The 14,535-nt window shown below is 37.9% G+C and overlaps 1 protein-coding gene across 3 annotated transcripts in view; it reads left to right on the top strand.

Annotated features, from left to right (window-relative positions):
* Positions 1–12,138, top strand: part of LOC138331440 (atrial natriuretic peptide receptor 2-like) — a 39,175-nt gene extending 27,037 nt beyond the window's left edge. For all 3 annotated transcript variants that reach the window (XM_069279075.1, XM_069279076.1, XM_069279074.1), the window contains exons 13-23: positions 146–217; positions 542–707; positions 5,268–5,420; positions 6,284–6,461; positions 6,850–6,990; positions 7,422–7,545; positions 7,853–7,921; positions 8,262–8,535; positions 9,426–9,523; positions 9,842–9,918; positions 10,319–12,138. In XM_069279075.1, the coding sequence (XP_069135176.1) occupies positions 146–217; positions 542–707; positions 5,268–5,420; positions 6,284–6,461; positions 6,850–6,990; positions 7,422–7,545; positions 7,853–7,921; positions 8,262–8,535; positions 9,426–9,523; positions 9,842–9,918; positions 10,319–10,730 (1,764 nt within the window). In that variant the 3' untranslated portion in view covers positions 10,731–12,138. The remainder of the gene's footprint in view (positions 1–145; positions 218–541; positions 708–5,267; positions 5,421–6,283; positions 6,462–6,849; positions 6,991–7,421; positions 7,546–7,852; positions 7,922–8,261; positions 8,536–9,425; positions 9,524–9,841; positions 9,919–10,318) is intronic.
* Positions 12,139–14,535: the final 2,397 nt, after the last annotated feature.

Genomic DNA, 14,535 nt, shown 5'->3' with positions numbered 1-14,535 from the left:
ATTTCTCATTGTACTTTAATATAAATGTAACATCTTGTCTCATATCAAAATAATTCATTAACATGTTATATAAAATGTATTTTGTATGCATAATCAAACTATGTAATCATGTTATTTGTAATGCCTCGTGTTAATTATGTTTCAGGACGTGTTAGAAAATGACGATATCAAAGTCGACTGGATGTTTAAAATGTCGTTTGCGTTAGATTTAGCAAAGGTAGAGTATTTAGACGTCATTCTATATGATATAAACAAATTCATAAGGCGAATCTCTTTGTATACCCTTACACACATAATAATGATCCGATTTACCAGCATGATCCGGCCAAATTGAGTATAGGAACACACGTTTGATGTAATTAGGGTAAAAATGAGATGCTGAAAACGACCATGATGGCTTCATATATAAGTCCCATCAATTTATCCTGATTGATTTTTAATTATTCGCTACCGCACTCTGCCTCTGCCCAAATGTCTTAGACATAGTTTTTGATTACCAAAGTCAATCTTCTGCTTCTAATTTGTGATAATCCCCATTAAGGGAATGGAGTTTCTACACAAGAGTCCTCTGAGGTCTCATGGCAATCTAAAGTCGACCAACTGTGTGATTGACAGTCGATGGGTGCTGAAGATTACAGACTTCGGCGCAATCACCACCCAGCCCGAGGAGCCCGATCAGGAGGAGGGTGACTCCGAGTATTACAGCAGTAAGTCATTAACAACACTTTTGTTTGGTTTGGTTGTAAGGCAAAACAAAATGTAAGTTTCACCCCTACCTACCCTAGATATATGATACTTAAAGCAAAAATCTAAGCTGATATATTGCTAGCAATAATATTGGTTCCCGGTAGATAGCCTTTCCGAAAGCCGCAGCAACTACAGCCCAAATATCACCAGAATAATTCATGTGACAGTTACAATACAAAAGTGACCGAAATATCACTCATGCACGCATTAAGGATCTTCTCTTTTGCCTTGGCGTCTACCTACGAAGAAGGGTCTCTGAACCACAATAGCAGGGGTTTCTCTCATCGACATCAAGTAGATAAAATATCTTCTTTTACCAGCCTAGCGACCTCTGAATTTTGAATTTCATCAAAGTTTGTTGGGAACTTGCCATATTTTACCTTGCAGGTATCTGCTGCCCCTATTACATGACACAAAAGGCGACTACATTTTAAATAGGATTTTTTTCTTTTCTTTCTATTCAGTAACCTATTAATATTCGTTCTGCGTCTCTTGTCACCCGGTCAAATGACACTAACAGGCAAGCCAATCGACTTTTTGATGTTGTGCGCTAAACACCTACCATTTGACCTTATTGAATTGTATAGGATTATTTTTTATTAAGGCTCTCTTGTACGCTGTTTGTTGCCTGTGTAAAATGCACGCATCTTTTGGGAGACTGCAGTATGTTCGTGTCACTGTGTTGACTTTCCCTTTTTATAGTGCATGGTACCGTTCATGCCACAAGACTCCCGACTAGTCCTACAGATAGCTAGGATGCCAGAGGTTTATCAGATGCACTTAAAGGCGACTAAATTTGGGATCTTAAATTTCCACTCCATAACGTCCCTCGTGACACTACCTCTACGTCATATCAACAGCAATGCCATTTTGAATATGTGAACAGCTATATGTTTGAGTAATGTCCTTGCAATAATGAAAACGTGTACATTTCTTTTAATGATTTCTCACTGAAGCATGTCGTCAGAGAAACCAGTTAACCTGACAGCACCCTCACCGCACCCAGTCACAGTACGGCATATTACAGTGTTGTAAAAGGCGACTAAATTTAGGATAATACCTTATCTCTTCATAACTAATTTTGCTCTTCCGTTTCATTTTTGGCCTTCTGTCGAGCGCTTGCCCCTGTGAGGTAGGATATGGGTTCTGTCCCCTGGCCAAGATACACCAAAGTCTATGAAAGTGGTTGTTTCTGCTCCTACCTTAGTGTTCAGCATACAGAGAGTGGGACGATTGGTTGGCCCATTGTCCGTATAATGTAACAAGGTTGAATGTGTTGCTTGGTGTCTTCGGCGACATGCTTCAATGATATACAGTAGCACTTTAAAAAGGGCAAGAGTTCCACGATACAAGGAGACACAAGGAGACCTCTGCCCCCAGTGGGTCGGCCAGGAATAATGTGGATATGATATTAAAATGCTATCTGAGGCTAATAATTCTAACCAAGTTTGACTCTTTCCAATGAAAATTGAGCAAAAAATGCTCATTAATGTGTTTTTCCTATATAAACTATAGTAAACATGACCCCCTCCCAGGGTGAAACATAAGACCCCAGGGTCATATAATTTTCAATTTTTGTAGAGGACCTTAAGACCTTTCTATTTGTGAAAAGTACTTGATTTTACCATTTCCAGAATTTCAGAAGAAGACCTCTTTTGACCCCGCCCCTAAGGCCCCTGGGTGTCAGTCATAAAAAATTAATATGATTAAATGGCCATCTCATACTGATAATTCTGACAACATTTGACTCATTTCCTATTACAAATGACCAAATAATGCTCAAAAATGTGTTTTCCCAATATAAACTATAGTAAACTTAACCTCCTCCCCAGGGGGAAACTAGAGACCCCAATGTCCTATAATTCACAATTTTTGTAAAGGACATTAAGACCTTTCTACCTATGAAGAGTATTTGATTCTACCACATCTATGAGTAGAGAACAAGATTTTTGAAATTTTACTCAATTTTACCCCTTTTGGCCCCTCCCACAGCCCCCTAAGGGGTGGGGACCATATAATTCACAATTTTGATTGGCCTTATGCCTTAGAAGGTTTGTGCAAAATTTCATTGAAATTGCTTTAGCAGTTTTGGAGAAGAAGTCGAAAATGTAAATTGTTTACGGACATACGACGCACACCGGACGACGGACAAAAGGCGATTAGAATAGGTCACGTCTCAGGTGACCTAAAAATTCTAAATCCATAACCTACTCGTATTCGACAAAACAGTCAACTATTTTGGTTAGTGGCGATCGTCAATTCTTATTTAATTAAAGAACAAGACATATTTTAGATTAATTTTTATCTACTATTATTATTTCTTTTTCGCTTCAACGCATTCAGGACAAAATAAAGTGTTATTCGATTCTGTTGAGCCTCCTTGTGGGTCATACCGATATATGCAGGGTGAAACTCTTTATTACAGACATCACAAACTATGTACAGTGTATGAATATCTGGCATGCATGTGCAGGAGAGTTCAATGTGGTGTACTTCGTACATGTTAACATGATTTCCCATTCCGTGGATGTAAAGCTCAAATGCGCGGATTTCTCTGTTTTCTAAGCAATTGCGAATGCATCTTCTTTCTATCGTATCGCTGCTATACAACAAGTTCAAAGGCAAGCGGTACCATATTGGCTATTGCTTAGAGTCTTAGAGGCCACAGTCGTACCAATTGTAACATTTGTTCTGTGGGAAAACGTTAAGCATTTTCAGCTGTATTTCCCGTTCTGGAGGGTGTATCAAACTACACAATGACGTTGTTTCTATCGTTTGGATATCGGTAATAGCTTAATCGCACACAGCTAATTCTCCCGAGTGACAATTGATAATTGTAACTCTGAGCCAGTGACGGAACTGGTTGGAGAACTTTTCCTATCGGCGAAAGAGAAGTGTCAACACACAACACAATTATCATGCACCATGAACAAAAATCGACTGAATTTAGAAATAAGAAGTGAAAAAATAAAAAATAAAAAAGTGGTCGAGCATTTTTCTTTTATAAATTATGGTGTGTTTCGACCAGAGAGGAAAGAGAAAGATAATATTCCAAAATAAGTCACATTTTATGTCGTGCAAAGATGTTGATTGGTCGGCTATAGGCCTACAGCTTGGTGCGGTTATGTGGTGCTAGTGTATGTTTGGAATGTTATGGTAAAACGTTATCCATGTCCCTTTCTTCCTTGCCCTTTTATAGTGCTATATTACTAATTTGTCACCGAAAAACCCGTAAAAACACCCAACCCGGTCATAATATACTGACAATGGGCGAACCAGTCGTCTCATCTCCGTAGGTAATGCTAAGCAGGAATCAGAATACCGCTTGTATAGAGTTTGATGAAGCTCGGCCTGGAGACAGCAATTTATTGCATTCGTGGGAGGCCATCCTTACATCTTTACCAAATCAAAATTACCAAACAATATAAAAAGATACAACTGGAATATTATCGCTCACACAACACATTATTCCAAATTAAGTCTCCTTTTGCAATCTAACTGCTGTAATTTGTGTTTAGGTAAGGTGCTTCACTTGTTTCACTATTACAAGGAGTCATAATAAGAATATTCTGCAACACATTACATTGACACCCTGCATGAAGGGCGTATGAATTATAAATGCTGCCCCTATTGCATGATCGTTAAAGTTGACTAAGTTATATAATTTTTTCTTTCTCCTTATAACATCTCTCCTGACACCCGCTCACGTTTGGCCTTAACAGCAGTTGAGTGTTCTAGGTTCTGGCGAGCCATTCTTTATACAAGTGACAGTTTCTGTCTTTCTGATGCTGCTTACCGTTAAGTATTAAGGGAGTAGTGCGTTAGAATTGTACCTGCTGCCCATATTGCATGATCGTAAAAGGCGACTAAATTTAGGATATTATCTTTTCTCTTTTTCCTAACTGACTTTGTTCATCCTAATGTCTCCCTTGACATCGCATCACTTTTGGCCTTGTGATGAGCGTTCGCCCCTGTGAGGTAGGCTCTGGGTTCTGTCCCCTGGCCGAGACATGGCTCCTGCTTAACTCTCAGCACAACGGGAGTGGGACGACTGGTTGGCAAGTTGTCAGTATAACGTGACCAGTTCGGGTGTGTTCTGCCGCATGCTTCAGTGATATAGCACTATAAAAAGGGCAAGAGTTCCACCATACAAGACGACACAGCACGAATATAGCACAGCCTCCCAAAATACATGTATGCACCGCGCACTTCATACACGCAACACATTGCATACATGGGAGGGCAGGCCGTCCTTACATGACCCTGGAATAGGAAAATAATTTAATCAAACAAACAAACTGGTCTACCTTTTAAAGTTTTAAACGGCATAGCAAAAATGAGGTTACGAAAAATAACAGTTATAGACTGAGAATATCTTTTCAATATAAACCTTTAAACAATGAAAATATCTATTTGTCTTTCAATGTTATGCTAGAAGTCAAAAACTAGATTCCCTTTTCGCCAATTCTAACGTTAATACCAGTAAAATATCTACATAGCTTATCAATGATTTGTTACAGAATTGCTGTGGACATCACCTGAGCTATTACGACTGCAGAAGCGACCATCAAAAGGGTCACAAAAAGGAGATGTGTTCAGCTATGGTATCATACTACAAGAGGTTTTCCTTAGGGTGGGACCGTACTACTACAACTGTGCTACCAAATCAAAAGGTGTGATATTTTACTGAATGTTGGATGTACGTATTATATAGTTTACCTGACAGACTATCTCTAATTAAGCTTAAAACAAAGAGGCATGATACGTTGTCGATTTTTTCATGTTAAAAGCACCTCATCAAATTCTAAGGCAGCCAAAATAATGTCAGAAAATTTTCATATAGGAAATGAAACGATTTTTTTCGCCAAATACATGTATTTTTAAAGTTGTTTTTTTTAATAGTCGGGCAAAGAAAACCAGTCTAAATGCGTTCATTGGCCTTCCAAAAGTTCTCACATATTAATACGACGGCCAAGTTCTGCTTACGTTTCCCAGTTCTGACCATTAAAGTAAAGGAAAGTTGAAAGCATTGAAAGCGAGGCTGCGTGTAAATGAAACCACGGACATAGTCAGCCGGGAGGACGTTTTAGGATTCCGATACTTTAAATTAATTTCTTCGTATGCAGACAGATTTTGGCGAGAGTTTTCATTTTTCTATTTCACAAGAAATTATACTGGATACATTCACACCATTTTTACCGACTTTAGCCATCCTTGCCCGACTGTTCACTTTAATTATCGTAATTGGCGTATATGTATTAATTATGGATCATTAATACAAATTTCTATCAGAGAAGTTATTTTCATTCTGGGAGAAAAGGTTTCTTCACTTTACTTTGACATGAATGTGTTTAAGTGTCTGATTTGAGTGACTCAGGAACACATTAGGCTTTTTTCATAATCACCTAAAGGTCACGGTTCTTCAAGCAGTTATAGAGAAAGTGCTAATATAATACTTATATAGCATTAAAGAATTGTTAAGGAAAACATAACGTTCAAAGAAATCAAATATTATGTGAGATAATTTTGTTTTCAGAGATTGTAAACAGAGTTCGGTATAATGAAACGCCCCCATATCGTCCGAATATCCCCGAGGATAGCAATCTACCGGACAAAGCCATGAACCTTATGACTTTATGCTGGCACGAACATCCAGAGAGTAGGCCGGATTTCCAGCACGTCAGAAAGAGGCTCATCGACTTAAATGGGGGAAAGTAGGTCACGCTTTTACTCTTTAAATCAATTTCATTGAAAATAAAATTCTATGTTTTATATCATTAATTGCATTATACTTTATTGGCTTCTTTGGATGTGGAAAAATATTGATCATCTACAATCGTTTGATTTTGCTAAAGGAAACCTTGTACTATTGCCTAAAGATCGTGTGATAAATACAATTATGATGTATATGTATTTTATACTGGGCCCGCTTGTTTGTAGACTAGTTCTGGTATTAAGTCCTATTTCGATAGACCTTTGCGGTTCAGTAAAGCAAGCGACGCTTACTGTGAAAGACCGTCTGGTATCATTATATCCATACCTATGTATGCTGTTGATATTTCATTCTATGTTTATCGAGATATGTTTGATTCATTGCTTCAGGAAGATGAACATAATGGACAATATGATCCACTTGTTAGAAGCGTATAGTAATAACCTAGAGGAGCTTGTCACTAGTCGTACAGAGGAGTTGGCACTAGAGAAACAGAAAACGGACAAACTTCTGTACAACATGCTTCCACCGTACGTATTTACAATCAAGGGTGTATTAAGTTCTGGATTGTTTTGCAGTTATTACTGATTTGATATTAAGAATTTCAATAATACCAAATTATTTATCCATGTTAGTTACGGATTGTCTATGTAATTGGATTTTTTTCAGTTGATATAAAGTGATCATTTTGTTTCTAACACAAATTCGTATCCTTTAGACTAACTATATTATATGAAAAGTCAACACTACTAGTGGTTTTCATGACAACGTTATGCTTCAGTGATACAGCACTATAAAAAGGCACCAGTTCCACAAGAAGACACTACATGCATATACCGCAGTCTCCCAAAACACGCACCTCGCACAGCATACACACAGCATACATGGGATGCCGTCCTTACATGTACATGACCATAACTGTTAATAGGACGTTAATTAATAAAACAAACAAATGTTGTAGTATGGTAGCTGAGCAGTTGAAGAGGGGAGAGTCTGTCCGTCCGGAAACATTTGATGACGTGTCAATATTTTTCTCCGACATTGTCGGTTTCACCACCATAGCTAGCACAAGTGAACCGCTACAGGTAATTTTAACTTTTTAGAAATATGCATGCGAGAGATTGACAAAGGAAAATGTGTATTTAAATTGCAAAATTAACTACACGACTTAAAAGCCAATGAAATCTGCGAAGTGATCCCTTCAGAAAAAGAACATATTTACAAAATCAAATTAATCTGATGATCTATACAAACTATTTGAGGAATTTTAATTTCATGGTGAAATTAAAACATGTCTATATATCAGGCACTTGAAAGCAAGACGTCATATTTACATGGCGATTAAATCATCTAATGCATATTGAACAATAAACTCTTTTCTACCTTTTCCAGGTGGTTGACTTACTCAATGATCTTTATACGACGTTTGATGGTATCATAGCTATGCACGATGTATACAAGGTACCTTTCATAACATATTCAATGTTTTAAATTTCTTATAAGAAATTGTGATCAAATAATTAACACAGGCGAGAGTGTTTCAATAGAACGCTTCATGATATTAAATGCATTGTCATAACCCTTAGAAAAACCAGTGCTTCTAGATCAAATATAATTATTGTCTGTGTAAAGTGATTAACGCAATATTGGCACTTTGATAACGCTTAGAAAATTGGACACAAAAGTTGAGCAAACTCACAAACCAAGTATAGCCGTCATTGATGGGATGGTTCGCGCCATCCCATAACTCGTAATATGAATACTAGAACATTCTCATAAAGTCACAACGGTTGCATTTCAGGTTGAAACAATTGGGGACGCTTATATGTGTGTGAGTGGCCTTCCTAGAAAAAACGGCAGACGTCATGCTGGTGAGATCGCCAATATGGCGCTCGATTTACTGAGTGCTGTGACTAACTTCCGGATCCGGCATATACCGGACGGGAAACTGCAGCTCCGGATAGGATTACATACGGGTGGGTGTGCGGCTGGAGTCGTAGGCTCCATCATGCCCAGGTATTGTCTGTTCGGGGATACTGTTAACATGGCATCCAGGATGGAGTCAACAGGCAAAGGTAAATGATGTTCTGTGATTTGATACAAGTTATTCACCAGTCACATATTTTCCTGAAATTATTCAATATGAACATTAATTTTTCGAAAATGTTTCCAGCTGGCTTTCTTCCCCGTTGTTGTGCATTTATAGTTTTTTTGAGCACACATTGTCAGACAACCTACTAAATCGAGATTTTCTAGGGGATGAGTTTGTCAGACAACCTACTAAATCGAGATTTTCTAGGGGATGAGTTTGGATTGTTTGTTTGTTTGAGATTTACGGCGTATCGACAGCAAGGTCATTTAGTGCCAATGAGTTTAGAATTACTGTAAGGTTAAAAGGAGTGTGACGACTGGTTCGCCCGTTGTCAGTATAATATAACCGGGTGGAGTGTGTTGTTTGGTGTCTTCAGTAATATAGCACTATAAAAAGGGCAAGAGTTCCACTATACAAGAAGACACAACACGAATATACCGCAGTCTCCCTATACACTCACCTCGCAATTCATACACAACACAATGCATACATGAAATGCGTCCTTGCATGACCCTGGTTGTTAATAGGATGTTAATTTAATGAAACAAACAAACATGTACTAGCAGCTTCCTTAATTACAAACCAATGTAATGTCAATTCGTTCGAAACAAGTGATTGGTTTGTTTATTTTTACGTCCTATTAACAGCCAGGGTCATGTAAGGACGTGCCAGGTTTGATGGTGGAGGAAAGCCGGAGTACCGGAGAAAAACCACCGACCAGCGGTCAGTACCTGGCAACTGCCCACATGGGATTCGAACCCGCATCCCAGAGGTGGAGGGCTTGTGGTAATGTTCGGGACATCTTAACCATACGAAACAAGTACACTTTTTCTTAAATACAAGTATAATGATATCTGTGTGTTCTGCTTTCAGCCCTACACATCCATATTAGCTCCTCTATGAATACAGTTCTGGAGGACCTTCTTCAGTGGGGCTTCATAACCATAGAAAGAGGAATTATCGAGGTCAAGGTCAGTGTCAAATACAGACATATAACATTTAGTGCGTTGGATGCATAATTTTAACAAAACAACTAAAAGTGACGGCGATGATGTAGAGCGATTGAATCCCAAGAAGAGATATCCATGCAAAGGAACACAGTCTATGGTAGAAGAGACGGCGCAAGAACATGATAAAAAATGATTTTTTCCATTACGAGCTGATTTTTTTTACATATTTGCATTTATTAAGTACTATAATTAAAGTAAACCTTACTGGCTTGAAAATCAACCAACTTACCGAAACATCTTAATTGGGTGATCACTGTTATGTTGGTTGTACTATTACAGGGTAAAGGACTACAGAAGACGTATTGGCTGATAGGGAAAAGGCGTTACAACAGGCCTCTACCACAAGAAATGCTGGAGTGAGTACACATGAGTTATAGTGAGAAATGTATTGTAGTGTGGACACTCGACCCATGCGTTCATGTATACATGTACATGTGTACATAAATAACATGACAGAACGTAACCATCGTTACTACTGGTACCTTCAACATTCAAAGTGTGCTAATTAATTTAAAAGTTGGTGTTTTTTAATTTGGAAATTAGGTTTCATTTTAACTCTTATATCGTTTAATGTTTTTTGTATTGTTCGTGCTATAACATTTCATTGTTCACAGCTCTCAAGTTAATTGTGGCATATTTACATTGTGCCATCACTTACAATTTGCCAAGATGATAACCCGATGATAATGTTTAAAACACATTACCATTTTTGCTAAGAAAGTTAAATTAAGTCTGAATTTCATTGTATCCCTACAGCCTACAGACCAAGTACCAGGCCGCCTTGGCGACAGGTCGGTCGGTTTCGCCGACAGAGTCCCATATCTCCGCAGGAGAACACAGCGACAGTATGTACGGACGAGCATTCCGAAAGACTTCCATTGCCATTAGTTTCTTATCTTCACTCAGCCATGACGTAATGTCAAATAGGTCGCCATCGGAAGTGACAGTTCGAGATCTCGCGTTGTCATGTGATAGCTTACGAGAGCGCCGTCCAAGCAATGACACTCTTCTTTCAACAGATTCTGCACAGTCGCCATCATCACCGGAATTTATGTCAAAAAAGGACGTCACTACTCCAAAGTCCCCGGATACTTTATTCCCCGAAAGTGCGCATGCTCCCAGGACGAGAAAAATGGCGTTTGATATACCGAAAATCGAAATTTCATAGGGATTTGGAAATCATTTATGCAAATCAAAATAACCTGTGGCAATCAAAATGTGTGTAAAAATGTAAATATTTGAAGTATATACTTTATACAACGACCTTGTCTTCCTATGTATATAGCACGTGCCAATGAAATCATGAGTGGACCGATTTCAATCCAATGTTAATGTTTTTTAAGTATTGCTTAGTTACCAATGCATTCATTTTTTGTATGTGAATTTACCTTTTTATTGTATGCAAGTTGTTTTAATCCTTGCGTGTCTGTGATGAATTTTCTAAAGGTTTCTGCATTAAGACAAACGGTACCAAAGCGTTATCGCATATGTAATGTCAAATATCGATTACATCATTCCTTTACTTTGGATTACTGTAGCATTATTACTTGCTAATATTGATATGATTCCTGCTGATTGCACGAAAATCAAATATATGTTTTGTTTATGATATCCAAGTATGTGGTTAAAATGGTATTATGTTTACATTTCTTCATCCGAAGTTTTCACTTATGAGAGGATAATTATTAAGCCATTCCGAATGGCCAAAGGAAGAAAGAACACAGGCGGAAAGGACTATACGCAACCGGTCTTCTAAGGATTGAAATATGTAAACAATATTATAACGAATACAATGCAGAGACTATATTATTAAGATTTTACCTTCTACAACTAAATACTTTGAACGTATCGTTGTTTACCAGGTGGTGTATTAGGCAAATATTGAAATAATATTACGCATGCATGAACTTATGTAGTAAGGATTCATTAAAAAAACGTAATATTAATTATCTTACAAAAGACATTATGTTGAATTTAAGGTTGCATCCCTATCTATATGAAGCCTAGATGTATAGTTGTTCCATCCTTCCAGGAATCCAAGGCACATCACAACTGTTATAATTTTTCTGGAACGAGGCGGTGATGTTGGGGGCACACTTGTAATTCTTCTGGAACGAGGCGGTGATGTTGGGGCACAACACAACCGTATACTCTAATATGAGAAATCAGTGATGTTAAGAACACAATTCTGCTGTTTTATAACTGTTGAGTGATGTTCTGAGTAACTTATACAGAAGCTGTTTAGTCGTTCTGGAAGTAGTCTGTGAATTTCAGGACAAGTAGAAGCTGTTAGGGCTCCCTAGACCTTGCCATTGATGTTTGGGACACCATACATCTGTATTAGAACATTCCAGAACTGATAATGGTGATGTATTGTAATGTTAGCAGCTATTTTGTTTACTCGTCATTCACATAAGAAATATCAAACTGTTATGCAAGTGCATCAGACAGAATATAAGTTACTAACGCTGATAACTGTACAATTGCTATACAATTTGAAACAGTCTTTCAAAGTGTTATTGAAATTCCCTTGCACCTTTTATGAAATATCGATAATAAAGATTAAAATATTACAACATTGTTGTGTTTTTTTTTGTTTTTTTTTTGTTTTTTTTTGCACTTCCAAGAATTAATGAAAACAAGATTTATCATGAAACCATAATTCGCACAAAGTTGATTTTATGATAGAGAAGATATAAGCATATATAGAAATGAATGAAGATTTTGGAAAAGAGTACAAAAATGAGTAAATATATCTTTGAATGTTTGATCAATTGACGTTATCTGTTATACAAGGAATATACATCAAACTATTAGAGCAATTGAATTATGAAAATAAGATAAACAAAAAAGTTATTTGTTCAAATGAATGACTTTATACCAGACAACAGAGGTCAATTAAGCTTTATTTTTAATAAACGAATTCCTGGGTCATTGAGATATGATATTCAGTCTGTAACATGTAAAAGGCGATAACACTTCAAACTAGACCTTTAATAAAATCACGCGTGAATATAACGTAAAAAAAATCCTATCAATAACTGAAATGCCTATTGACCTCATATTGTGCTCATAGCATGCTTTGACAATGTGTTAGCAAGTAGGTCCAATAAAGTTAGGTTGGCCATCTTTCAATGTTGCTTGTTATGTGTCTGTGAGATAAAACTATAATACGGACAACAGTTCCACTATTACATAGAGGCACAACACAAAGACCGTCTTTAAATGGCCCTTTCTGTTATCAAAACGTTGATCAATCATCCATTTTGTGTAAGCTGAACGGGACGTTCCTCTTTGTCTTGGAGATATTCCTTTCTTTCTCCGCCTACCTGACAATATCGATCGTTCCAATCCTCTTCTGCCATATTGCCGTAGCTTTCCACCATGTCTGTCTAGGTGATAGACGTTATCGTTATACATTTATCTTTATTTGTCTTCCATCGTGAGCACTGCTGCTGTGTCATCAGCAATCTACATCAATGATTTACTGACAAAATTATCGACCTTTTCATCAAATAGTTCCTCCTTTGTAATGGATGAAAGAGAGAGACTAGCGAATCCATCAATGTTATTATCAATATATTCATCCATGTTCATAGCTGATCAAGTCACAGATCTGCAGCCGTCACCTTTCTATTCCCATTTGGCTCTTCCCTAACCCTGCCGGTAGGGCGTTAGAAGTGTACCTACTGCCCTTATTGCATGATCGTAAAAGGAGAGTAAATTTAGGATCTTTTCTTAGGGCGTTAGAATTGTACCTGCTGCCCCTATTGCATGATCGTAAAAGGCGACTAAATTTAGGATCTTATCTTTTCTATTCTTCCTAACTGACTTTATCCTTCCTAATGCCTCCCTTGGCACCGCCTCACTTTTGGCCTTGAGTTGAGCGTTCGCCCCAGTGAGGAAGGCTCTGGGTTCTGTCCCCTGGCCGAGACACACCAAAGTCTGTAAAAGTGGTAGTTTCTGCTCCTGCTTAGCGCTCAGCAAAAAGGGAGTGGGACGACTGGTTCGCCCGTTGTCAGTATAATGTGACCGGGTGGGGTGTGTTGCTTGGTGTCTTCGGCGGCATGCTTCAGTGATATAGCACTATAAAAAGGGCAAAAGTTCCACTATACAAGAAGACACAACATGAATATACCACAGTCTCCCGAAACACGCACCTCGCACAACATACACGCAACACACCGCATACATGGGAGGCCGTCCTTACATGACCATAGCTGTTAATAGGACGTTAATTAATCAAACAAAAGTATCTTTTCTTTTCTCTTCTACATAACTAACTTTATTCTCCCTAACAATTTTGGCTTCTGTGGAGCGTTCGCCCCTGTGAGCAGTCTCTGGGTTCTATCCCCTGGCCGAGGTCTATGAAAGTGATAGTTTTCTAGTTCTATTCCTTAACTACACGATTATGATTGACATATATTTCAACCAAAGCATTCTGGTACTGTCTTTGTAGTAGGTTTCGCCTCAAATCTGTATTGTCTAACACAACCTTTGCTGCCTTCTTGACTGTGAAATTGCCATCAACAGCAGATGTTTCTAAATACTGTCCATGTGCGTCTTCAAATCTGTTAGTGATTTAGAAGGTGTAAATTTCTTTTTTCTCCAAAGTCTGGCTATGGAATTTGTTCATCTTGAAATTCACTATCAATTTCTTTAATGAAATACGCCCTTATTGCAGAAGGCGACTAAATATAGGATATTGGCTCTGATTTTTCTTTCCTAACGCGCACTACAGGTAGGGTATTAGAATTCCTTCTGCCCCTAATGCATTATCGTAAAAGACGACCAAATCTTATTCTTTCTTACTTTCTTCTTTCCACCTCACTTTTGGCCCTTATTTGAGCTCTCGCCCTTGTGAGGAAAGTTCTGTCCGAGACATACTATTAGATTGGTATTTTCTGTCCTAATTTAGCGTTCATCATAAAGGGGATGGTTTGTTTGTTTGTTTGATTAATTAACGTCTTATT

Source organism: Argopecten irradians, chromosome 9 (genome assembly GCF_041381155.1).
Source record: "Argopecten irradians isolate NY chromosome 9, Ai_NY, whole genome shotgun sequence".
Taxonomy (NCBI): Eukaryota; Metazoa; Mollusca; class Bivalvia; order Pectinida; family Pectinidae; genus Argopecten; species Argopecten irradians.
Note: the sequence above shows the minus strand (reverse complement) of the source record. Positions and strands in the feature narration are given on the sequence as shown.